At 42.0% G+C, this 24,039-nt stretch overlaps 1 protein-coding gene across 1 annotated transcript; it reads right to left on the bottom strand.

The window, feature by feature from the left end:
* Positions 1-36: 36 nt before the first annotated feature.
* On the bottom strand, positions 37-22,183 carry LOC129350254 (uncharacterized). The gene is made up of 10 exons (XM_055016185.1): positions 22,172-22,183; positions 19,130-19,279; positions 18,758-18,985; positions 17,652-17,798; positions 17,446-17,568; positions 6,919-7,241; positions 5,349-5,371; positions 5,066-5,128; positions 4,708-4,891; positions 37-2,005 (listed from the first exon to the last, which is right to left on the bottom strand). Exons 1-10 carry the CDS (start codon positions 22,181-22,183, stop codon positions 637-639), a joined length of 2,622 nt encoding a protein of 873 aa, XP_054872160.1. The 3' UTR covers positions 37-636.
* Positions 22,184-24,039: the final 1,856 nt, after the last annotated feature.

The raw sequence follows: 24,039 nt of genomic DNA, 5'->3' as shown, positions 1-24,039 counted from the left end.
AAATGACCTGTTTTTATTGTTTTGTGTTTCCCCTTTATTCAATTCAATTCAATTCAATTTTATTTATATAGCGCCAATTACAGTCAAATTGTCTCGAGACGCTTTACAGAACCCATATGCCTGACCCCCAGAGCAAGCCAAAAGGCGACAGTGGCAAGGAAAACACCCTTTTAACAGGGAAAAAAACCTCGAGCAGAACCCGGCTCTAATGTGGGGGGACCCATCTGCCTGCTGGCCGGGCGGGTTGAGAGGGACAGAAGAAGTAGAGAGGTAGAGATAGAGGGGTAGAGGTAGAGATAGAGGGATACAGATAGAGGGGTAGAGATAGAGAGGTGGGGGGTGGGACACAAGGACCATAAAACACAGCCACACATCTGAAGCATCCAGCATCCAGCTCTGGGACCAGGGACACTCGGAGAAAGGACACAGAAAGAAACAGAGTGAATGTAATGCAATAATGGTATATGTAGTAAATACATAGGTAGTTAGAGAAGGGCTCAGTGCATCAAGAGAGGTCCCCCAGCAGCCTAGGCCTATAGCAGCATAACTAGGGGCAAACTAAAGGGACGTCAAGAGGGGAAGTCAGTTGTGCAAATGAAAACACCAGCTCACCCCGTCAGGGTCACCCAGTCAGCCCTAACTATAAGCTTTGTCGAAAAGGAAGGTTTTAAGCCTGGTCTTAAAAATAGAGAGGGTGTCCGCCTCCCGAACCCAAACTGGGAGCTGGTTCCACAGGAGAGGTGCCTGATAACTGAAGGCTCTGCCTCCCATTCTACTTTTAGAGATTCTAGGAACAACAAGTAAGCCTGCAGTCTGAGAGCGAAGAGTTCTGCTAGGGTAATATGGTACTATCAGGTCTTTAAGATATGATGGAGATTGGTTGTTAAGAGCTTTATATGTCAGAAGAAGGATTTTGAATTCTATTCTAGATTTAACAGGGAGCCAATGAAGAGAAACCAATATAGGAGAAATATGATCTCTCTTGCTAACTCCCGTCAGTACTCTGGCTGCAGCGTTTTGGATCCGCTGTAGATGTTTCAGAGAGCTATTGGGACAACCTGATAATAAGGAATTACAGTAGTCAAGCCTAGAAGTAACAAATGCATGGACTAGTTTTTCTGCATCACTCTGAGACAGGATGTTCCTGATTTTCACAATATTTCTCAGGTGGAAAAAGGAAGTCCTACAGATTTGTTTTATGTGCGAGTTAAAGGACATGTCCTGGTCAAAGATAACACCGAGGTTCCTCACAGTAGTACTGGAGGCCAATGTAATGCCATCCAGAGTAACTATATGCTTTGAAAGCAATTCTCTAAGATGTTTGGGGCCAAATACAATGACTTCAGTCTTGTCTGAATTTAGTAGTAAGAAATTATAGGTCATCCAGGTCTTTATGTCCTTAAGACAATCTTGCAGTCTAGCTAGCTGATTAGTTTCATTTGGCTTCATAGATAAATACAATTGAGTGTCGTCAGCATAACAATGGAAATTAATACAGTGCTTCCTAATAATGTTGCCTAAGGGAAGCATGTATAATGTGAACAGTATTGGTCTTAAGACAGAACCCTGAGGAACTCCATGATTAACCCTAGTATGCTCAGAAGAGTCATTGTTGACATGCACAAACTGGAACCTGTCTGATAAGTAGGATTTAAACCAGTCCAGTGCTGTCCCTTTAATGCCAATAGAATGTTCTAGTCGCTGTAATAAAAGTTTGTGGTCGATTGTATCGAATGCTGCACTAAGGTCCAATAAAATAAGTATAGAGACCAGTCCATTATCTGACGCTATGAGAAGGTCATTAGTAACTTTCACCAGAGCTGTTTCTGTGCTATGATGCACTCTGAAGCCTGACTGAAACTCTTCAAACAGGCTATTCCTTTGTAAATGTTCATATAATTGATTTGCAACTGTTCTTTCCAGAATTTTAGAGAGAAATGGGAGGTTGGAAATTGGTCTATAGTTGGCTAAAACATCTGGATCTAGAGTGGGCTTTTTAAGTAAAGGTTTGATTACAGCAACCTTAAAAGCCTGTGGTACATATTCGCTTTGATTATCTTTAAAGTTGAGAAAAACAGGCTATGCCACACTGATACTGATTTTCGCCATAAGTCGGGACTCACATACTGTAACGTATGTGGTGTACAACCAGCGAATGTAAACAAAGCTGTCTTCCTCGTATAGCACCGTGTGATGATGTATTCGTCCGCTCCACTCACCAACTACTTCCAGTGCAAAATTTGTTTTAGTGTTGCAAACGCAATATGTCGGATTGATGGACCAAGACTTTCTTAATAAATTTATGGGAGATGGCGATGTAACCATGAAACGCCGTCGGTCGAGGACGTCGTAAACCGAGGACTTGGTGTAATGTGTACTGGCTTTTTCCTCTTCTTCATTTAAATTACTGCCTAAAATGTTTTATTAATTGAAATATGTAAATTTAAGCCTCACGTTTTAGAGAATTGTACATAATTTTGTACATATTTTTTTCCAAAATGGGACACATTTGGTAGACAGGACCAGTCAAAAATTTGCACACACCTTCTCATTTAATGGTTTGTATTTATTGAAATTACTTTTTATTTTGTAGATTAAGACTGAAGGCATTAAAATTATGAAAAAATACATGGAATTAAGTTGTAAACAAAAAACATATTAAACAAATCAGAACATGTTTTATCCTTTAGATTCTTCAAAGTAGCACCCTTTTGCTTTGATGACAGCTTTGTACTCTTGGTATTCTCTCAATCAGCTTCATGAGGTCATCAATTGAAATGGTTTTCCAACGGTCTTGAAGGAGTTCCCAGAGATGCTGAGCACTTGTTGACTGTTTTTCCTTCACTCTGCAATCCATCTCATCCCAAACTATCTGGATTGGGTTTAGGTCGGGTGATTGTGGAGGCCAGGTCATCTGACTCCACCACTTTCCTTCTTGGTCAAATAGCCCTTACACAGCTTGGAGGTGTGTTTGGAGTCATTGTTCTGTTGAAAAATAATTGATGGTCCAATGAAACGCAAACCAACGCAAACAACTGCAGAATGCTGTGGTAGCCATGATTGTTCAGTATGACTTCAATGTTGAATGAATCCCCAACAGCGTCACCAGCAAAGCACTCCCACACCATCACACCTCCTCCTCCATGCTTCATGGTGGGAACCGTGCAATGTAGAGACCATCCATTCACCTTTTCTGGTCTCATAAAGACATGATGTTTGGAAGGAAAAATCACAAGTTTGGACTCATTGGACCAAAGCACAGATTTCCACTGGTCTAATGTCCATTCCTTGTGTTTCTTGGACCAAACAATTCTCTTCTTCTTGTTGTTCATCCTCAGTAGTGGCTTCTTTGCAGCAATTCCACCATGAAGGCCTGATTCACACAATCTCCTCTAAACAGTTGATGTAGAGATTTGTCTGCTACTCGAACTCTGTGAAGAATTTATATGGGCTCTAATCTGAGGTGCTGTTCATTTGCACTTTCTATAGCTGGTAACCCTAGTGAACTCATCCTCAGCACCAGAGGTGACTCTTGGTCTTCCTTTCCTAGGGGCAGTCTTCAAGTGAGCCAGTTTCATCGTCATACTTGATGATTTTTGCAACTGCACTTGAGGATATATTCAAAGTTCTTGAAATTTTCCAGATGGATTGACCTTCATGTCTTAAAGTATTGATGGACTGTCATTTCTCTTTACTGAGTTGAGTGGTTCTTGCCATACTGTGGATTACAACAGTAGCCAAATAGGGCTATCCACTTTGTAAATTCAAGATTCCCTTTATTGCCACTGTGCAGAATATGCAACAAAATTGTGTATAGTCTTGTAAGGTGCTTAAAAAAGAGACATACATTACAATCAGTCATAACTTCACACACAAACACAATTGCACACATACCCACACATTAATGATTAAAGTACGAGGAATTAAAAGTATGAAACAGATTATACATTAAAAAAAACCTTGCACTTGACGGCGGACTTTATAGTTCATTCAGGGTGCATATTGCTGTGGGGAAGAAGCTGTGTTTAAGTCTGTTTGTCTGGCTTTTGTGATCTATATTGCCTTTCAGATGGCAAATGTTAAGATTTTCTCTGGAGCTTAGATGCAGGAAAGAGATGGAGTCAAAATAGATGCAGCAATAATCATTTATTCACAGCAAAGTAAAATTACAAAACTACAAATCCCAATGGAACTCTAAACCCGGAAGTACTGGATCTACAAAGCAGTAACTTTAACTACAAAACTACAGCACCTCTAGTGGCTGGTGGATAACAAGAACTGAAGTAACTAGAGCTAACCCACAGCAGGTAATACCTGGGCAGGAGAACTATACTGGGAAACGAAGGTTACTCGGAACTAAGAAAGTCTTCTCTAAGAACAAATAAGTACTTGGACTACAATTAAGCAAAAATGAGCCCTTACGCTCGCACACACCAACTCTCGTGTTCTGAAACTAAGAAGCTCAATTCTACAAGCTGCAATAAACCTAATATGATTTTCAAAATACGAGGTCAGAATCCTCGACAAACTAAGTAAGCTACTGTAATTATAGCAATAACTGCGAATTCGAACACAATACAAGGAATTCTATAACTGAGGCTCACTATGGGAGCTATAAAAATAAACTCAAAACGGAGCCTGCTTGGGCTGGCACTCAGCTGGCAACAAAGGGAGGGAGAGGCTTGAGGGTGGAACGGTGGGCAGCACTTGCGTCTGTGGCTGAGGCGGAAGGTGAGGACTTGTGCCGGCATGCGTCGGTGAGTGACGGAGGGGAAGGATGGTCGGAGATGAGCCAGATATCCTGTCCAGGGGATGAGGAAAACCGGTAGGCAGGTGAGGTTGGGGGCTCCAGAGCCAGGAGCCAGATGCACACAATTGAAGGTGGTCCAAGCTGAGAGAAGATCTGAAACATGTTACTGAAGTTCACCAAAAATAACAAAAGATAAGAACTACTGGTTATGCACTGACTAGTAGCTCTTTACGATCCGGCTTCGACTGAAGAGAAGGGTCAGGTTATATTGTGAAGGCGTAGTTAAGTGATTGGCTCTGCAACATGTGCTCCTACTTCTGCTGATTACCCTGATGAGATCACCCACATCTGCCGCAGCCGTCTCAACGTCATCCATCCCTAAAAAGGAAACACATACAAGGGGAAGGAGGGGCCCTAGCCAGAGCCTGCAGAGCCAGGCCTGACAGCACAAGGTTGAGCAGATGGTGGCCTGGATGGGTACAGTCTGTGATAATGACTGAGGCTCTGCTGAGGGTTAGGGTTAGGGTTAGCGTGTGGTGGTGAACTGTTCAAGAGATGATACGTAACAATCAATGATTCTTTGTGCGGTGTTTATTACCCTCTGCAGAGCCTTCTTGTTTGCTACAGAGCAGGCAGCATAACATACAGTTATGCAATACACCAAGACACTTTCTATGGAAGAGCGACAAAAGGTCACCAGTACCTGTTTGTTTAGTTTGTTTCTTTTGAGCAGTCTCAAGGAAGTGAAGGAATTGTTGGGCTTTTTAACAGCGGGTGAGGGTGTCTGAAATGTGGGTGCCAAGGAATGTGAAATTTTGAAATTGTTCATTACCAACTCCTCTATCTCCTGTCTGCATGGAGACTCATCTCTACCTGATATCAGCCAGATTACTGTACTGTTGTCTACAAATCTTATGATGGAATTTGTTGCATGGACAGGAGTACAGTCATAAGTGTACAGTTAGTACAGTGTTGGGCTCAGCCTTGGGGGGAGCCAGTGCTGAGTGTGATGGTGAAGGAGAGATGGGAACCAAGTTTGACAGTCTGTGGGTGATCAGTTAGAAAGTATTTATCCAGTGGCACATGTTAGTGGAGAACCCAAGGCCAGACAGTTTGCTCATCGGTGTGTGTGGCATGATTGTGTTAAAGGCAGAACTCAAGCTAATGATAAGCATCCTCACATAGTTTCCACTGCACTTCAGGTGATCCAGTGCTAAGTGAAGAGCTACGATGATTGCATCATCTGAAGATCTGCCCCGTCTGGGAGCAAACTGATATTGATCAAAATCTGAGGGAAGACTGGTTTGGAGATGTTTTAGTACCAGCCTTGACCAGATTGTCAAGGGTGGGAACAGGGATGATGACAGAGGATTTTAGGTAGGTCGGGACTCTCGCTCAATTTTGTTCTTGTAGCCCTGCTTGGCACTTCTGACGCCTCTCTTCAGTTCAGCCCTGGCAGCCCTGTACTGGTCCATGACTCCTGAACTGAAGGCAGCATCACAGGCCCTCAGGGGCGATTGGACTTCCGTATTCATTCACGGTTTCTGGAAAAACCTGATACATTTATCTTCAGTCACAGTTTCAATGCAGTGTGTTACGTACCATAACATAGTCTCTTTTTGCAAGGTCATTGTGTTCAAATAAATTCCACTTGGTGCATGCTCAAAACAGTCCTATAGATCTGAAAGGGCTCCCTCAGCAAACCTCCTCCTTTGCACTTACCGGTGTCTTTGCTGTGGTCTAGACGGTGGTTAGCACGGTCAACTAGCTTTACGTATCATCAAGGATCAGTGGATGGAGCCAACTCTTTGTGATTATCAGTACACAGCAGTCCTGTACAGATTTGTTAGCTGCCATTAGCAGCTCCAATTCATCCATTTTAAGGACGATCGAGCTGGTGTTGGATAGGAATATGCTTGCAAGTGAAGGTCTGTGTGGCTGCTTCCTTAGCTTAGTCAGCAGCCCCACTTGGCAACCCTGTGTCTGCTTCCTCTCTTTATGCTGGTGGGATTGTCTCATGGAGCCGATAATAATCCATGGGGAGCCCAGTTGTCACGGTTTGCGGGAAATGTGAACCCAAATGAGAGCGGCACAGAGCAGATGGCAGGCAGACTGGATTTGAACAGTTTTATTTACAAAATGACACCAACTACAACTCCAGAACATACTATAGGTGAGTGAGGGGGGAGGGCAGGCTCCTGGGGATCGGCAGTCGGGGTGGAGGCATGCGCCGGTGCTCATGACCACTCATGGAGTGCAGCAGCTGCGGCCACAGATGACGCCAGGTCCTCCTCGGGGAGTGGGACGGGTTGACTGGAACAGGGGCCAGGCAGGCAGGCTCCTGACGTCGGCGGTCCGGAGGGAGCACGCTCGCGTGGCACAACGTGCGGTGGCGGCCACTGGGGAGGGCCAGGAACGGAGCCGGTTCAGGGTGGGGGGTCACGTCTGCTATATGGCGGACGGCTTGCAAAAACCTCAAACTGGAGGCTTGCTAAGGAGAGGTCCAGGTCCTCAATCTAGAGGACTTCTGGCGGGGAAGGCAGGTGGGCTGCTCGGGTGTCTCTTGGTGTCCGCACTGTGTCTCAATGGAGACCAGCATCTACAGAATGATCCAGCGCTGGGCCGCACGCAGCGCCAGTCTTTATTGCAGAGGCAATTGTGATGAGCTGCAGGTGTGTAGACCTAGCAGCTGCTCTGTATCCAGGAGACAAACCGGCAGAGGAGAGGATGTCTGGAAGGGGGCGGGCTAGGCTGAGGCCATGACACAGGTAGTCTGGTGATGTCCTTGGGTATGTTATGGGTCCTTAGACAGTCAGAAGTGACGTTGACTTTGTGTCACAATCCAATGTGTTCCAGGTCTTAACGACTGCATACATACTTGCTGTGGCAGCGGCAGGATGGAAAAGAAAGTAATTCCACAAACTGAGTCTTGACAAGGCACACCTGTTAATTCAAAACTATTCTGGGAGACTACCTCATGAAGCTGATTGAGAGAATGCCAAGAGTGTGCAAAGCTGTCATCACAGCAAAAGGGGCTACTTTGAAGAATCTAAAATATAAAACATATTCTGATTTGTTTTTTGTTTACTACATAATTCCATATTTGTTCTTTCATAGTTTTGATGTTGTCAGTATTACTCTGTGATGTAGATTAAATCTTGCTTGTCTTGTTCTTCCTTACCTGGAAGTAGTTCTTGAGGAATACAGGGTTGTTTAAGAACTACTGGTTATGCACTGACTAGTAGCTCTTTACGATCCTGCTTCGACTGAAGAGAATGGTCAGGTTATATTGTGAAGGCGTAGTTAAGTGATTGGCTCTGCAACATGTGCTCCTACTTCTGCTGATTACCCTGATGAGATCATCCCCAAGTCTTGGTCGGATTTTGGTCACAAAATTCCAAGCAGAGGAGAAGCTTAACTCTTATTCAACTGAGGTCGGTGGTGCAGCAAGCAGTACCTGGTATAGGTATTGGTATAGGAGTGCATTTCTTGATGGCATTGATATTGGGAGTCACTGTGAAACTTCTGCAGCTGTCTTTCTTTGTGCACTTTCATCTATATATCTCTGAAGTTCCTCTTCCAATGTCATTTCCATGCTTGGGTCTGACTCTTGTTCCTAACTGGATTCTTCAGGTTTGTCCATCATCATTTCCACTGGTTGCTCTTGACGATTTTGCAGATGAAAGAGTTCTGTTTTCGCAAGTCAGAGCATTGTAGCTGTGTTTGAAAAGTTAAATAATTCATCATCAGAATCATTCTGTAAGTCTGGGTCTGTCACGGTCACAGCCTCTGGCTGTGGCCAGTGACAATCCCTTTCCTCCTCCGGTCCAGGTTTTTCTTTCTCCTAGGTGTGTTCTGACACAGAGGCTATGACAGGTGCAGGTGCTTAGTAGTCAGCACAGCAGAGACAGAGCGCGGGCAGGTGTTCCTGATCATCATCTTCACACACTTCTCCATAAAACCAGACGTCATTCTTCACTGGGATCGGGACCATTAACCTATATCTGTTAGTGCTCTGCACTGTTCAATTCTTGCCATTTGCTTTCTTTGCTTTTAGTAATTTTGTGTTTCTTTATGTAGTTCTTCACCGACCTGTGCCTCCTGGATCCACTGTTTGCTCCATCCTGTCTGTTGGAGAGAAGCTCACCTGTTGGATTCCTGGGTTCCATGCTTCTGTCAGTCTGCTCTACATTTCTGCCTCTGAAGCAAGCACCTGTCTCTAGCCTCCTCACACCAGGTTCGACCCCCAGCTCGCCTAACCCTCCCAGTCCAACGCCTGCCTCTCTACCGCAGCCCCACAATCTAAACCTGTAGGGTCACCACTACACTGGAATGGTTGGAGCCAGTCCCCGTCACGAAATCTGTTCCCTTCGCTCAGTAAGCTAAGTCCCCGTTACCTAAGCACTACCAGATAATAGTTGTGTTCGGTGAACTAATGTTCTTTCATCATTTATTATTATTTACGGTCAGTTGCAGTTCCAGTTAGGGTTAAATACGGGCGCTACATCTTTAGCTGTGTTTTTCGTGCACCACTGGGATTTGGGGATTTCGGTTGTTTGGGTTTAGTTCGGGGTTAGTTTCTGTTTGGGGTTTTTGTTGTATACCTCTCTTGGTGTTACCAAGCTGGGGTTACCTTTTGATATTGTTTTGTTGGTGTAATTAGTTCTTCTGTCTCGCAGAGGGAATCTAGTTCTGGCCGTGGTAAGCAAATAAGTATTTCCGGATTTAGTAGTTCCGGGTTCTAGTTGTAGTCCAGTAGAGTTAGTTCCGGTTTCTGTATACTTTGGTTTCCTGTTGTAGTCTGGAATAGTAGTTCCAGTTCCTGTTTCCTGTTGTAGTCGAATAGTTTAGTTCCGGTTTCCTGTTGTAACTTGTATTATACTCTGTTATTGTAAATAAAAGCATTATAAAACTCTTTTGCCTACCATCTCTGCTTCCTGCATCTGAGCCTCTGATACCCACCGTAACAGGGTCATGCAAGTACAGCAAAAGGGAAATCAGGGTATTTTCTCTGTGCTGCTTTATCCGCTCCCTAAGTCAGTCATAGGCTTGTTGGCTGAAGTGGTTCTTTTGTTTTGCAAGCTGTGCAAACAGGAACTTCAGGATTCGTTTTGTAGAAATGAGCATTGCATGCCATCGACAGAGAGCTTCATTTGCTAATCTCACTGGTTTCAGGGCAATGGCAGTTGTTCTCCATCCATCCATCCATCCATCCATTATCTATACACCGCTTAATCCTCACTAGGGTTGCGGGGGGGGTGCTGGAGCCTATCCCAGCTGACTCGGGCGAAGGCAGGGGACACCCTAGACAGGTCGCCAGTCTGTCGCAGGGCTACATACAGAGACAAACAAGCACTCTCACATTCACACCTACGGGCAATTTAGAATGATCGATTGACCTCAGCATATTTTTGGACTGTGGGAGGAAGCCGGAGTACCCGGAGAAAACCCACGCATGCACAGGGAGAACATGCAAACTCCATGCAGAAAGATACCAGGAAAGCCAGGACGCGAACCAGGGATCTTCTCGCTGCAAGGCGAAAGTGCTAACCACTACACCACTGTGCAGCCCTGGCAGTTGTTCTCACCTATTGGATTTCAATTTCAAATTGATTAATACTTTCTCAGGACAAAGTTGCAGTTCGATATGCCTGGAAAACATTTCCTCAATGCTGTTCCAACAAACTTTTATGTCTGGCTTTAGCTTCAGTTCTTTCTTGAATTCCTGTTACACATATTCTTGCAGTTTTTCATCTGCCAGACCTCTCCTGAACTTCTTGCAGTCCCTTCGAACCTTCCCCAACAGATCTGTATAGTTGGTATTTCAACAAAATTCGCAATCTTCTGTCAATGTCAGGGCCATGATCCTCATCATCGTCATCCAAATCACCAACACTTTTGTCGTTTTCTGCATTTTCCATCGTTTGATCCATTTAATCAGTTTCAACTTCGAGTCATGTGACTTCAGCTGTCATTTTCTTGTACAAAATGTTACTCACTCACTACAAGATGAATGCCATGTCTGTAGCAAGTCATTGCTAACATATGCATCAGTCTACCAAATTTTAGCATCACACTGGCACCATCTGTTGTTGCTATTATGCAATGATTTTACATCTCTTTGTTAAATTTTGACAAGCAGTTCTTGACTGCTGTTACCATTCTCTCTGAAAATCTGTGGACAGATCCTTTACTTATTTCACATTTTTGTGATGGAAGTGTCATGGTAGAGGACATTTCTATCAAATTGGTACTTCCTGATGGAAGGTTGGAAAAGGCTGTTGATAAAGGCAGAGTCCTGGGAGATGTGCTGTCTCAATTTGGGCAGGATTTTTATGAGCAGTGCACATTGGGGAATGATTTAAGGGGTCTTATCTTTGCCACAATTTTGGTCAGCAACAATGAGAAAGTATTGGTCGAATCATTGCATTTGGAGCAAGCAGCCCGGGGATGTATTAAAAGTAGTCTTGTTGACAGCTTCCACAGGTATGTTACAGAATTGGATCAAATGGTCTTTCAAACCTGCTGTTCAGATTTTAAAGGTGTGGACCAGGGAGAGTTGCTTGAAGTCATGGATCTTTAGAGCAGCCAAAGAGTGCCAACAGGTGATAATTTCAAACAACTGTTGGAGGAACTTGCCCACCAAAAGCTGATCCAAGAACCTGCCTTTGTCATTGAGCAGTAGAGCAATGTGCTTGCTCCCTTAAGGTCAGAGCTAGAAGGTATTACAGCTGCATATGAAAATCTGCAGCCAACATCGAGAAAGGTCATGAGATCCATCTACCACGAATGACTAGCAGAAACAAACTGAAAAGTATCTACGCTCATACTTTAGAGAATCAGACACACAGCGAAAAAATTGTTTTATAGTAATTCTTATTTTATTCTCAGAGCTCCATCATGATCATCTGACAAAGATGTAGATAAAGGTCAGTAATTTCATACAGATCATCCTCATCACAAGGGTAGTCCTTAGAACAACAGTTCTCTCGACATATTTCTAACTTCATTTGATTAGCTGACTGCAAGAAGTTCTGTGCCCCAGCGCCATAAAGGTTAGGGACCAGTAACATTATGGAAGGGCGACCACTAGGAACCTGAGAATTGTTGGTTGCTCTCATGCGATGATCATTCCAGGCAGTTACAACATCATCAAGTTCCTCCTGAAAAATGGACATAGAATGAGTGAAATGGTTTGTTAGTGCAGCGTTGATGTCATTATCTTAGGCATCAATCATTATCAATTATCACTCAGTTATATCTGTGTTGATAAGCAATGTTTTTTAGGATAATATGGGTTATCTGTATTGTATTTTAAAAGCAAAACTGGATCAGTGCTTTGTCAATGAAGCTGTCAACAAAATACCCATCTGCTTTCAGCTGTCCAAAATGGTACATCCAAAACTGGGTACATTGGCTTCGCAAGGTGCACCACCATCATTCAATCCTTTGTTTGCCAGTACTTGGACCTAGAGTGACACACTCTGTATGATTGTCATCCTCACTGCTGTGCAGACCCTTTGCATTTCTGCACTGTGGTCGAACCGGACTTTTTGTGGACATCCACTGTTTTCAATCAGAGCATCTATGAGATATCCTGCAATTATACGAGGCTCACTGTAAGCTTCTAGCCATATCATTTTCCTTGAGAAGCCATCAATGCAACCATTAATACATATACCATATGGCTTTAGTTTGTAAAACCCATCTATATGCCAAACATAGTTTGGAGACTTCTATAGTTGCGGACACGCAGATACACATTGTTCCCGTCCATAAGTTGCATCAATTCACGTACAGTTTCTCTGTCGGTAATTATACCAGCCATCAAACACTTCTGCTGCATCCACCTGTAACTGTGCTGTTTGCCAGACGTTTGTAGCTGTTGGTTAAGTCTCCATCAAAGCTGGTTATTTTGTAGCTTTCTCTCAAGGGTCTGGAGACCAAGTTTGACATTATGTAATTCCTCCAAAACCACTATAATTTCATGATTTCTAAATCCACATCTGAAGTAGTCTTCAATGACAATTTCCATTATGGTCTGCTAAGCATTGTCCCACCCACTTGCTTCTGTTGCTTTGGCACATATGAGGAAACAAGTTGCTGTAGGCTTTTTTTTTTTTTTTTTTTTGCTGAGGAGGTTTGTATCTCATAATTATGAGAGTCAGAATTATTAGATGGTAGGTCATAATTATAAGAATGTAAGTCATACATGAGATAGTAAGCTATAATTGAGTTTGTAAGTCATAATTATGAGATAGTAAGCTATAATTATGAAATAGTAGGTCATAATTATAAATATGGAGTCATAGGACTGCCACAATAAAATATAAATAAATAATAAGAAAATAAATGTGGAAATATAAAGAGAAATGAATAAACAAATAAATGTGGAAATATAAAGATAAATAAATAAATAAATAAAAAAGGAAATAAATGTGTAAATATAAAGATAAATAAATAAATAAGAAAATAAATTTGGAAATATAATTACATACTACAACATGGGAATCAGTCATTAAACAATGTTAATGACTAGAGAGTAGATTTACTGTGTTCTCCAGTTTAACTTCATAGACTCAGCAGATATTCAGGACCACTGACAACACAGAACCTTAATGTTACTGTTTTAATCACATTTAGGTTTTCTAAACGCTACATTAATGTGAACAAGCGTCTCCACTGACAGTTTTATTAACTAAATGTACCACATTACAGTAAGACAACACACTTCAGCTGTTTACATGAAGTTCAACACAAACATCATTAGCTTAATGCTACGTTAGCTTTATTCAGGCTACGACTGAGCAGCCAGCTCGGTTAGCATCGCTTATTCACATTAAAGCTAATATTTACTGGATGCTAACTCTCTTCTCTGGTCAACACACACTACAAATAAACTCCATCGACATCTGCAGTGTATGGTCCACATTATATCTGACACTACAGGTGTATATGAAGTGCATTAAAACCGGCACCAATAAGAAAATAAACGTTAACTTACCAAACTACCAGAGTCCTTTCAGTGTCTGCTGGTAGAATCAGCCGAAGCACCACGGTGACATGGCTTCCCTTTAGTGGTGCTAGTAGGAGCTGACGTCAGGCAGGAATCCTGTGATCAGGTACGACTACCTTCCCCGGACGGAAAGCCCCGCCCAGAGCCATTTGATTGACAGCTCAGTCCACCAAGTGAAAGCAAGGGCTTTTGTCTTTGCTTTTACTTGGTGGACTGAGCAATGACAAAAGGAAAAGACAATGGCAAAAGGAAAGATAAAAGGAAAAAAAGAGAAAAGGGAAAAGCAAAGACAAAATTTATCTTTTTATGTATTTATTTATTTATTTATTTATTTACTTATTTATTTTTATATTTACACATGTATTTCCTTTTTTATTTATTTATCTTTATATTTACACATTTATTTGTTTATTCATTTCTCTTTATATTTCCACATTTATTTCCTTAATTATTTATTTATATTTTATTGTGGCACTCCTGTGACTCCATAATAAGAGTGTAAGTCATAATTATGAAATCGTAAGCTATAATTATGAGTTTGTAAGTCAAAATTCTGAGATAGTAAGCCATAATTTTGAGATAGTAAGCCATAATTATTAGTTTGTAAGTCATAATTATGAGATAGCAAGTCACAAATATAAAATAAGTCATAATTAAGAGATAGCAAGTCATAATTCTGAGATAGCAAGTCATAAGTGTGAGATTGTAAGTCATAATTATGAGTCTGTAAGTCATAATTATGATATAAGTCAAAATTATGAAATAATACGTCATAATTGTGAGATAACATGTCATAACTATGACATAGCAAGTCATAATTATGAGTGGGCAAGCCATAATTATGTGACTATGCGTTTTTTTTTTTCCAAGTGGCGGAAATGGGTTTCCATAGTTGTCCTTTTATTCAACCAGAGAATATTTTTGCTGAGCAAGCATTTTCTTTTACATATTTGTTCATTTTTATTTAATTTTGTTTAACTCTGCTTTGTTTCACAAGCTGACTCCCATACAGTCGATTTCCACCTGGAAACTGTCCAGAATAACCACAGCGCTCCACTGTCAGCTGCTGAGCTTCCTTCAAAGTCATATTTGTGCCAGATTAGTTGCTCAAAAGCACCTTGGTACAATAAAGTAGAGCCCTATTTTTCCCTCTTTCTTTGGCTGTTCTGAGAGAGCAAGAATGATTTGCCTAGGTAGGACAAGATGAAAAGTAAACTTCAACTTTATTCTAGATTGATAATGCAGTGTCGCTATTGTGAGTCTGTACAACTAGCCTATGTCCAAGACAGGCTGAAATTGTGTTGGTGCCAATATGTAAAGACTGTTTTTGCAGTGTCTTGTGGGCTACCAAACTGGCTCTGACTTCATAATGCAGCGCAGAAATACCAGTCTATCCATCCCAAAGGAGACCCTGCTCTGTCTGCTTTTGCTGCAGTTTCAAAGGCGGTCTGCCACACAAGGGTGTCATGGTCGATATTCCTGAGAGTGCCTGCCAATGCTCCTCTGAGATGAGGTAAAGACAGAGCTTATCTATACTGTGTGTGTGTGTGTGTGTGTGTGTGTGTGTGTGTGTGTGTGTGTGTGTGTGTGTGTGTGTGTGTGTGTGTGTGTGTGTGTGTGTGTGTGTGTGTGTGTGTGTGTGTGTGTGTGTGTGTGTGTGTTTGAAGGAAGGAGTGGGGGTTGTGAGACACGGGTGAGCAAGAGAAAGACTGATGGAGCAAGAGTTAGATGGAGTGAGTTGCACACAGACTGAACAACCTGGCTCCATCGGAGATAAATGTAGGGGGATGCACACTGAATAATTTATACACACCAAAAATAAAATCAAAAACCTTGTTCTTGCTTCTCACAGATAGATGAGTTCCCTGGGATCCCGGGAGACCTGCAACAAAGTAGCAACAGTGGGAGACTGTGCTGGGACACAACAGCATGCAAGTCTTACCTTTCATTCATCTACCAATAGAGCAACATGATTCATAACTGGTTAACATTCATTTTTTAAAACAGGATACGTTTTTATTAATTTGACTAAACTGGTGTGAATGCATGACTTCTTTGTGTGCACACAATACCTAGAAATAGTAAATCATGTATATGAAGAGAACATACAAAATGATACCGAAATATGTTTACATCTGTTTGCTCTAAAACACGGATGCACTGTCACCCAAAGGTAGGCATCTTATAAATAAGAACAAAAGTTTACTTATATTTGTAGAGACCATGTACATCATGGCAGTCCAGAGTATCAAGTGACTCCTATAACTCAGAATTTTCAATGGTGGAATCACTGTAACCCATGTGCATTTTGGTTCTGACTGATTTTTTTTTTATTGACCTTCTGGAAATATGCCAGAATCTGCTCAGTCAAAAATATACATACATCTATCCTAATATTTAGTCCCTTGGCCATTTTCACCTCAATTAGGCACTTCTCGTTCACTTCTGCTTACATCTTTGACCACTGCTCTTGACAGAATAGTAACTAAATTTGATGGCTTTCTGACACAAACCTGTTTCTTCATCACAGTCCACAAATCTTTGATGAGTTTTAAATCTTGCACAGCAGCCTCTCAGCTCATAGTGATGTAAAACACACCCGACTGTGGACATTGACTCCTGTGCTCCAGCAGCTGCTAATTCATTCAGATCTGCTTTTTGGTTACTCTTGACCATCCTGACCAACTGTCTCTGAGCAGAAGATCAAAATAGATATCTAGTGCACTCAAGGCTCAAGGAAGCATTTGGGTAGCTGCAGGTCGTCCAACACATATCGGCATGATCCAAGTGGGATGTCTCGACCAACACCAAGCTTGATAGCCTCGTAAACGTCTAACCATGGGTTCTGATCTTTTAGTCATGCATACAGTGCCATGCAAAAGTATTCCCCCACCCCCCACCCCTGCCCCAGAGATATCTTCTATTTTTGCATATTTGTAATACTTAAATGTTTCAGATCATCAAACTAATTTTAATTAAAGACAAAGATAACCTAAGAAACCAAAAAATGCAGTTTTTAAATGATGACTTCATTTATTCAGTGGAAAATGTTGCCCAGTCCCACCTTGCGCTATATGAAAAAGAAATTGTCCTCTTAGCTACCAATCTATCAAATGACCAAATTCATTTGACAGTTGGGTTCAGTTTCACCAGCCACACCCACGCATGATTACTACCAGGCTTGCTGAATCTAAACTTAAATGGAACCTGTCTAGCATTGTGCAGTAGCTGAAGTGTCTCAAAAAGCAGCACATGATGCCACATTTTACAGGGATTCAAGAACAGATGAGAAACAAAGTTATTGCCATTTATCAGTCTGAAAAGAGTTACAAAGCCATTGCTAAGGCTCTAGGACTCCAGTTAACCACAGTGAGAGACATTATCCACAAATGGAGAAAACATCGAACAGTGGTCAACCTTCCCAGGAGTGACCGGCCAACCATAATTTCTCCAAGAACATGTCAACATCTCATCCAGGAGAAAGAACACCGATGAACATCAAAAGAGCTGCAGGCCTCACTGGCCTCAGTGAAGGTCCGTCTACATGATTTGACAATAAGGAAGACACTGAACAAACTGGGAATCCATGGGAGAGTTGCAAGGTGCAAACCACCCATGCCCAAGAAGAGCTCAAAGGCTTGTTTGGTATTTACAAAAAAAATATCTACATACAATTTACTGCTTGTCTCAGACTGTATGACTCTGCCTTGTATTCCTCCATACAGCTGGAGATGAGGCCTGAGTTGTAAGCAGCAGTGCGAGCATTTAGAGCAGTGTGGATAGATTTCTTGACCCTCAGCTTCTGGTTCGGAAAAATACGGACTGTCACCATGGGAAAACACGTGACATGTTCATGCAAATTTGTCTCACTTTCCTAAAGTTCACCTTATTAAAATCCCTAGCCATGATTAGGGCAGTGTCTGAGTTTTTGTGTTGGTGTCGACACAGCACGTCCTGTAACTCCAATAGTGCAGTTTCAGTGTCCGCTTGTGGTGGGATGTAAACCACTGTAACAATGACTGAGGTGAATTCCTGGGGTCAATGGAATGGATGACACAAAATAGTTAGGTGTTCCAAAACTGGCGAGCAAGAGTGGGAGAGAGTTCTGGTGTTTTGAGGGCTGCACCAGCAAACTCAATCACCTTTAAATTTGCCAGACTCCTCTGTCCTGTCCTTACGGAACATGGAAAAAAGCTCTGCTGGCCGAATGGCTTGGGTCAGTACCAGAGGACTAAGCCATGTCTCAGTCAGACAGACAATGTTACAGTGCCTCATGTCCCGCTGGTATTAGATCTGACACCTGAGATCATCCAACTTGTTTTACAGGGACTGGATGTTAGCAAGAAGAATATCAGGCAGGGGTGTGTGATGGGCCTGAATTCTGAGCCTGTTCCAAACACCACCTTGTCATCCTTGGTGCTGTCCTCTGTGTCTGTGTCCCATCACTGTTGTTGTTGTCCTCAGTGTTGCACAGGACCTCAGCTGGCCACTTCTGATCTTCATTAAAAAAAAAAAAGCTGTAAAACTTGTTTGTAACAAGTCTTGTTATGCCTGGAAGTGTGTGTAGTAGGATATTTTTGGATGCGGTGTGCTAAAAGTAAAGATGACCTAACCATAGCAAATGCTATTAAACTGATGAGTAGTGTCAAAATGTGTGTGAAATGTAGAATGAGGAATATTCTAGTAAACAATGTGTCACATGGCAGGGGGGTTGAACCCAGAGTGCAGGTACACAGACGGCAGACAGGCAGACATTCTTATAAACCAGGAATTTATTCAAAAAAAAACAAAGGAAACATAAGACGCTGGCTGAGCAGACCAACATAAACCAAACTCCACACAGAAATCGATGAATTTAACTAAAACTAAACAAGGCTCAAACTAAACAAGGCTACTCAAATTAAAAACTGGTCACCACACAGGCTGAAACCTAAACTAAAATGCAATGGCTTAACTCACAGTCCAAAAAGTTCACTAGGAGGGCGACAGACTGGAACCAAGGCAGACCTGGGCAGAGCGACTGGCGGGGAGCCAGCAGAGGCAATGAACCAGCGGCAGCTGGTGGGGTGAGTCTGGTTTTGACTGCTGCCGATTACTGATTTGGCACAACTGTGCTCCCTCAGCAGCTGTGCCCCATCGGCCTGGATCATCAGAGGGCCAGGGGCGCCGCCCAGAGAAGAGCGGGGCCATGACACAATGATACAGGGCCGTGCAGAGACCTTTAGAGGAGCAAGTGCTCAAAGTTAAAGGGGGCACATGGAGCACGAATTTGAAGCACCATACAGAAACATACCTTAAAATATAACTGGTTGAATTGTACCAACCCATATTCATGAAGAATTTAACATGGCATTATGACATACCATATCATTGTTCATATCTTTTTTAGGGAGCTGTCTGTGTTTGACCTGATGGGGTACACTGAACAGCTTCTGTTGAGAGGGTTGGTGAGGAGCCTGCTGCTGCTGCTGATATCGCTGGAGGTGGGCTGTATTGATCTGAGAGTGTAGACACTAAAAGAGCACGGGAGAGATAGTTGATTAAACAAGAGTTATGTGATTATGACAAGATGCAAAGATAACTAACACTAAAAATGACTGACTGTGACCTGTCATTCTGCTGATTCTTTGTAGGTTACTCCTGTTGAGAGAGGCTGCAGCCAGACTGACTGTCTGAACTAAACAGAACTAGTTGCTCATTCATAAACTGAAAGGGAAACAATGGGGGGAGAAGAATAAAGGAGGGGTGGAGGTATAGCCTATATCCACAAAGCCATAATTCAAGCTATGCATTCATTTAGGACATAGGAAGATAATGTACGAGGGGGCAGCAGTGGCGCAACAGTTAACTCTCTGGACTATTGATCAGATGGTCAGTGATTCAGACCTCAATGCGGCCACTGTCAGGCCCTTGAGCAACGCCTTTAACCCTTCCTGCTCCAGGGGCACTGTACTATGGCTGACCCTGCACTCTGACCCCAATTGGGATAAGCGAAAAGCAACATTTCACAGTGCTGTAATGCATTTGTGACAAATAAAGGCAAATTATTATTATTATTATTATTATTTTGAAGTTGAATGTAGATCACCATTAGACACTGGACTGTTTAACGGTGACTACTTTTCCTGGAGTCTTTGCTTTTAAATTTCATACCTTTTCCAGACGTGTACTGTATAGGCATGAATTTACTCCATGGTGCTGATTCTGTCAGGTCTGCTGCAGCAGGCTCTGGCTAGGGCCCCTCCCTCCTTTTGTGTTTTTTCCTTTTTTTTTCCCTAGTGAGCTTAGTTGCTCTTTGCTTTGACTCTACATTGTTTTTCTGGTGAGCTTAGTTGCTCTTCTGCTTCGAGTCTACGTTGTTTTCCTAGAGAGCTTAGTTACTCTTAAACTTCTGGTACTTGGTTCAATTTTTTCACAAACTTAGTATTTATCAGCTCCACGTGTCATAGCATTAGAGCAAGTCCTCAGCCTTGCTGTTCAGTTTTGTTTTAGTATTAGAAATAACTTTTTTTTCCTAGCCCCGTAGAATCAGCTCCAAGCTGACTATTCAGTCCACCCGCCACTAGGGACTCCCTAGCCCTTGTGCGTAGTGTTGTTTCCCAGTTCCTGTTTCCGGGGTCCAGCTACTGGGAATTGTAGTTCTTTGGTCTTTGCGCTTTGTCAATAAAAACCATCCTGTTGGCATCTGCTTGTCTCAATCTCTGTTCCTACGCCTCAGCCTCTAAGAAAACCATAACAGATTCATAATCTGCCTTTTATTATTCGTAGTGCTAATAATAAAGTAAAAAAAAATTAAATGATACAGAAATTATATATTTAACTGTATTTGTGCTTTTATTCAGTTTGATTATTCACTTTGTGCAAGACAGCAAAATTATAAAAGTTATATATTTTATATTTATGCATATTATATTTAATTTGTCTGTATATAAAAATGTTATAAACAAGTACTGATATATTTAAATGAGAGGTTGAGAAAATCACAATTCAAATTTTTCTATATTGTTATTGTATTTATACTGCAATAGTCCAAAATTATGTGAATATGCACGTACACAGTTTTAGTGAAATAACATAACCTATGCCTCATTGCCTCTAGAAACACAGGAAACATACTGCAACTGACTGACAGTAAAATAATACAGATAATTATTGTATTATTATCTCTCTGATGCACTTTGCCCATGACAAAAGAAACATACAGAAACAAAAAGAAGCCTGGCATATTTTATCCTCTCAGCACGCTTTGTGTGGTTAACTAGCAGCGTTAACTTATGAGAGGTGTGTGCAGAGTCAGACACACACACAGGATGCTCACTTCACTCAGTCATCTTGCAAAAATACACCGTGCACAAATGAATACCACTACAAAACCTCCTCACCGGATCATAGACTGTATATAAAGATGCACCGAACCATCAGTTGTTGAAGTCCTCCCTCGGGTCTCCGGTTTCTAGACTAGCGGCGCTAGCACTGAGCTACAAGGCATGTCTGGACACATCACAGAAGTGAGGGACGTCTACGTAGATCATGTGACGGACCGAGGGTTGATCTGAAGTATTATTAGGGTCCAAGCACTGAATGGCGGGAAGACCCTATTGGAATGCTAAAAATTATTAGGGTCCGAGCACCAACAGTGCGTAGGACCCTATTGAAACCCTTGGATTTATTAGAGTCCGAGCACCAACGGTACGAAGACCCTATTGGAATGTAAGGAATTATTAGGGTCCGAGCACCAACGGTGCAAAGACCTTATTGGAATGCAAGGAATTATTAGGGTCCGAGCACCGAATGGTGTGAAGACCTTATTGGAATGCTAGAGTTTTTTCTTATTCTTTGCCTGCCAGAACGACTGCATTTTTGAGGGCCTAAACATGCTTAAAAATTCATGAACATTTGCACACACATCAGAACTGTCGAAAAATTTTATATTTTATAGGAATTGTGGAGGTGTGTGGCAAAATGGCTCCATAGCGTCCCCTACACTTTCCCACGGGCAGCATGTTTCACCTACAGCTACCAAATTTAGTACACAAATGCAGCACATCAGGCTGAACAAAAAAAGTCAGTGACAGCCATATTCTAAACTCAATAGAAAGTGTGCTATTATGCGTTAAATGTCAGATATTGGCCATTTTTGATTTTTTTCTAGAGCGAACTCCTCCTAGGAGTAAACTCCAATTTACCTCAAATTTGGTCAGTACATACAGCAGGCCTAGGTGATCAAAAGTTATCAAAATGTTCCTCAGAAGTCAAAGGGCCTGGCTGTGGCGGCCTTTGGAAGTGTGATCCTTTGCCATGAAACATCAGGTGCTGTGTAAATGCCCTGAACATGTTCCAATCTGCCTGAAACTTTACATGTATGATCAGAGTCCTGCTCTGATCACATCCATATTATGAAATACATTCACAGTCATAGCGGCACCTGCTGGCAACAGAAAATGTTATTTTTTACACTTTGATATACTATTCTATGATGCACTAGCCTGTTGCTCAGATTCACCTGAAATGTGGTGGCATAAGCCTAAACATGTTGATGATGATTCACAGAGAAAATGGTGACTTGTCATCAAAAGGCGTGTCTGTGGCGGTGGGGTAAATTTCAATCAAATTTCCAGGGGCTGCCATGGCCATGCCTTTCAGCTTTTGAGGAAACTTTTGATAACTTTTGATCATGACATCGTGTTTTCTACAGAATCCAAATTTGAGGTCTCTTGGAGTAACCCCCTAGGAGGAGTTCGCTCTTGAAAATGAAAAAAGACTGCAAAAATTGTCCAATTAATTCAAAGTGGCGGACTTTCACCATAAAACAGGAAATACTTTTTGACACTTTAGAAATGCTTGGAAATTCACCAAAATTACCACACACATCACAGTTGGATAAAGGAAGGACACTGTATGCATCTTGGCACTGCATGTGCTATAGCGCCCCCTGTAACATTATTAACAAATTTCCCCCATAGCTCGTTTCACCTACATGCACGATATTTGGTGTGCATGTGTAGCACATCAGGGTGAACAAAAAAGTCCAGGGGGCCCAAAACCTAAACCCAACAGGAAGTCCGCCATCATTAATTATGAGATTTTTGGTAATTTTCGCCATTTTCAGTGGTTAACTACTCAAGAGACCTCAAATTTGACCGGTACATATAACAGGTCATAATGATGGCAACTTCTCAAAATCATCTCCATCAGTCAAAGGGCGTGGCCATGGGCGTGGCCATGGCAACCCCCTGAACTTTGATGCTTCGCCATGAAACATTAACTACTGTCATCAACTTTCATGAAATTTGGCATATGTAGCACATTAGGATGAATAAAAAAGCCTCTTGAACTCATACTCTAAACGCAACAGGAAGCCCGCAATTTTTAATTAAATGTCAGATTTTTGCTGTTTTTTTTTCCATTTTCAGTGATTTAGTTCTCACAGGCTGTAACTCTAAAAGACCTCAAATTTGGACAGTATATACAACACGACGTTAGGATGAGAATTTGACAAAAATCACACACAACAGTCAAAGGGCGTGGTGGCAATGGTGGCTGACCGAACTTTGATGCTTCACCATGAAAGAGTGCTGTGTAAATCCCCTGTACATGCTGCAGTTGCCTCAAACTTTGCATGTTTAACCACAGTCCTGCCCTGATGACATCCATATGCCAATATCCACTCAGACTGATAGTGCCACCTGCTGGAGAGGAAATTACTTGTTTTCCACTTTGATGTACTATTGTTAGTCGATTGCCCATATCGCATGTTCATTGTTCTTTCATCCTCTTTATACCGGCTTCCAGTTTTACGTTGTATTGTTTCCCAGTGTGTTTCAACCTTGACAGACTGCTTCCTGGTATGTTTTATCCTCTTTCTATTGGCTAGCAGTATGTTTCAGCCTATTTAAACTGACTCCCAGTATGTTTTAGTGTTGTTATACTGGCTCCCAATACATTTCAATCTCTTTACACTGGCTTCAGTATATTTTCTCTTCCATTTTAAACACCAGTTTGAGAGTTACTATTTCTCAAACTCTTGTCTGTGTCACAGAGACAGAGACAAAGAACGGCTCAAAGAAGTGCAACATGAGTTGAAGAGGAGACTGAAGATGGCAAAGCTGGAATACAAAAAGAAGATGGAGAGGAGAGGAATCAGTACCATCTCTGGACATAACAATAAAAAGAAAGGGGAGCCAATAGTGGGTGATGTGGAAAGAGCTAATGAACTCAACCTGTTCTTCAACAGACTTCACACTGTGGACACACCTACTTCCACTGCTGCTCC

This window comes from Amphiprion ocellaris, chromosome 12 (genome assembly GCF_022539595.1).
Source record: "Amphiprion ocellaris isolate individual 3 ecotype Okinawa chromosome 12, ASM2253959v1, whole genome shotgun sequence".
Lineage (NCBI taxonomy): Eukaryota > Metazoa > Chordata > Actinopteri > Pomacentridae > Amphiprion > Amphiprion ocellaris.
The sequence above is the reverse complement of the archived record's forward strand: the minus strand, read 5'-3'. Positions and strand labels throughout refer to the sequence as shown.

Bases quoted from the DNA above. Each gene is read 5' to 3' on its own strand.
- LOC129350254 (XM_055016185.1), bottom strand. The intron at 17,799-18,757 runs GTCTGTCGCCCT...CATTGACCCCAG, and splicing joins CCAGGTCTGCCTTGGTTCCA to GAATTCACCTCAGTCATTGT. The intron at 4,892-5,065 runs GTAGGAGCACAT...ATCTTCTCTCAG, and splicing joins CATCAGGGTAATCAGCAGAA to CTTGGACCACCTTCAATTGT.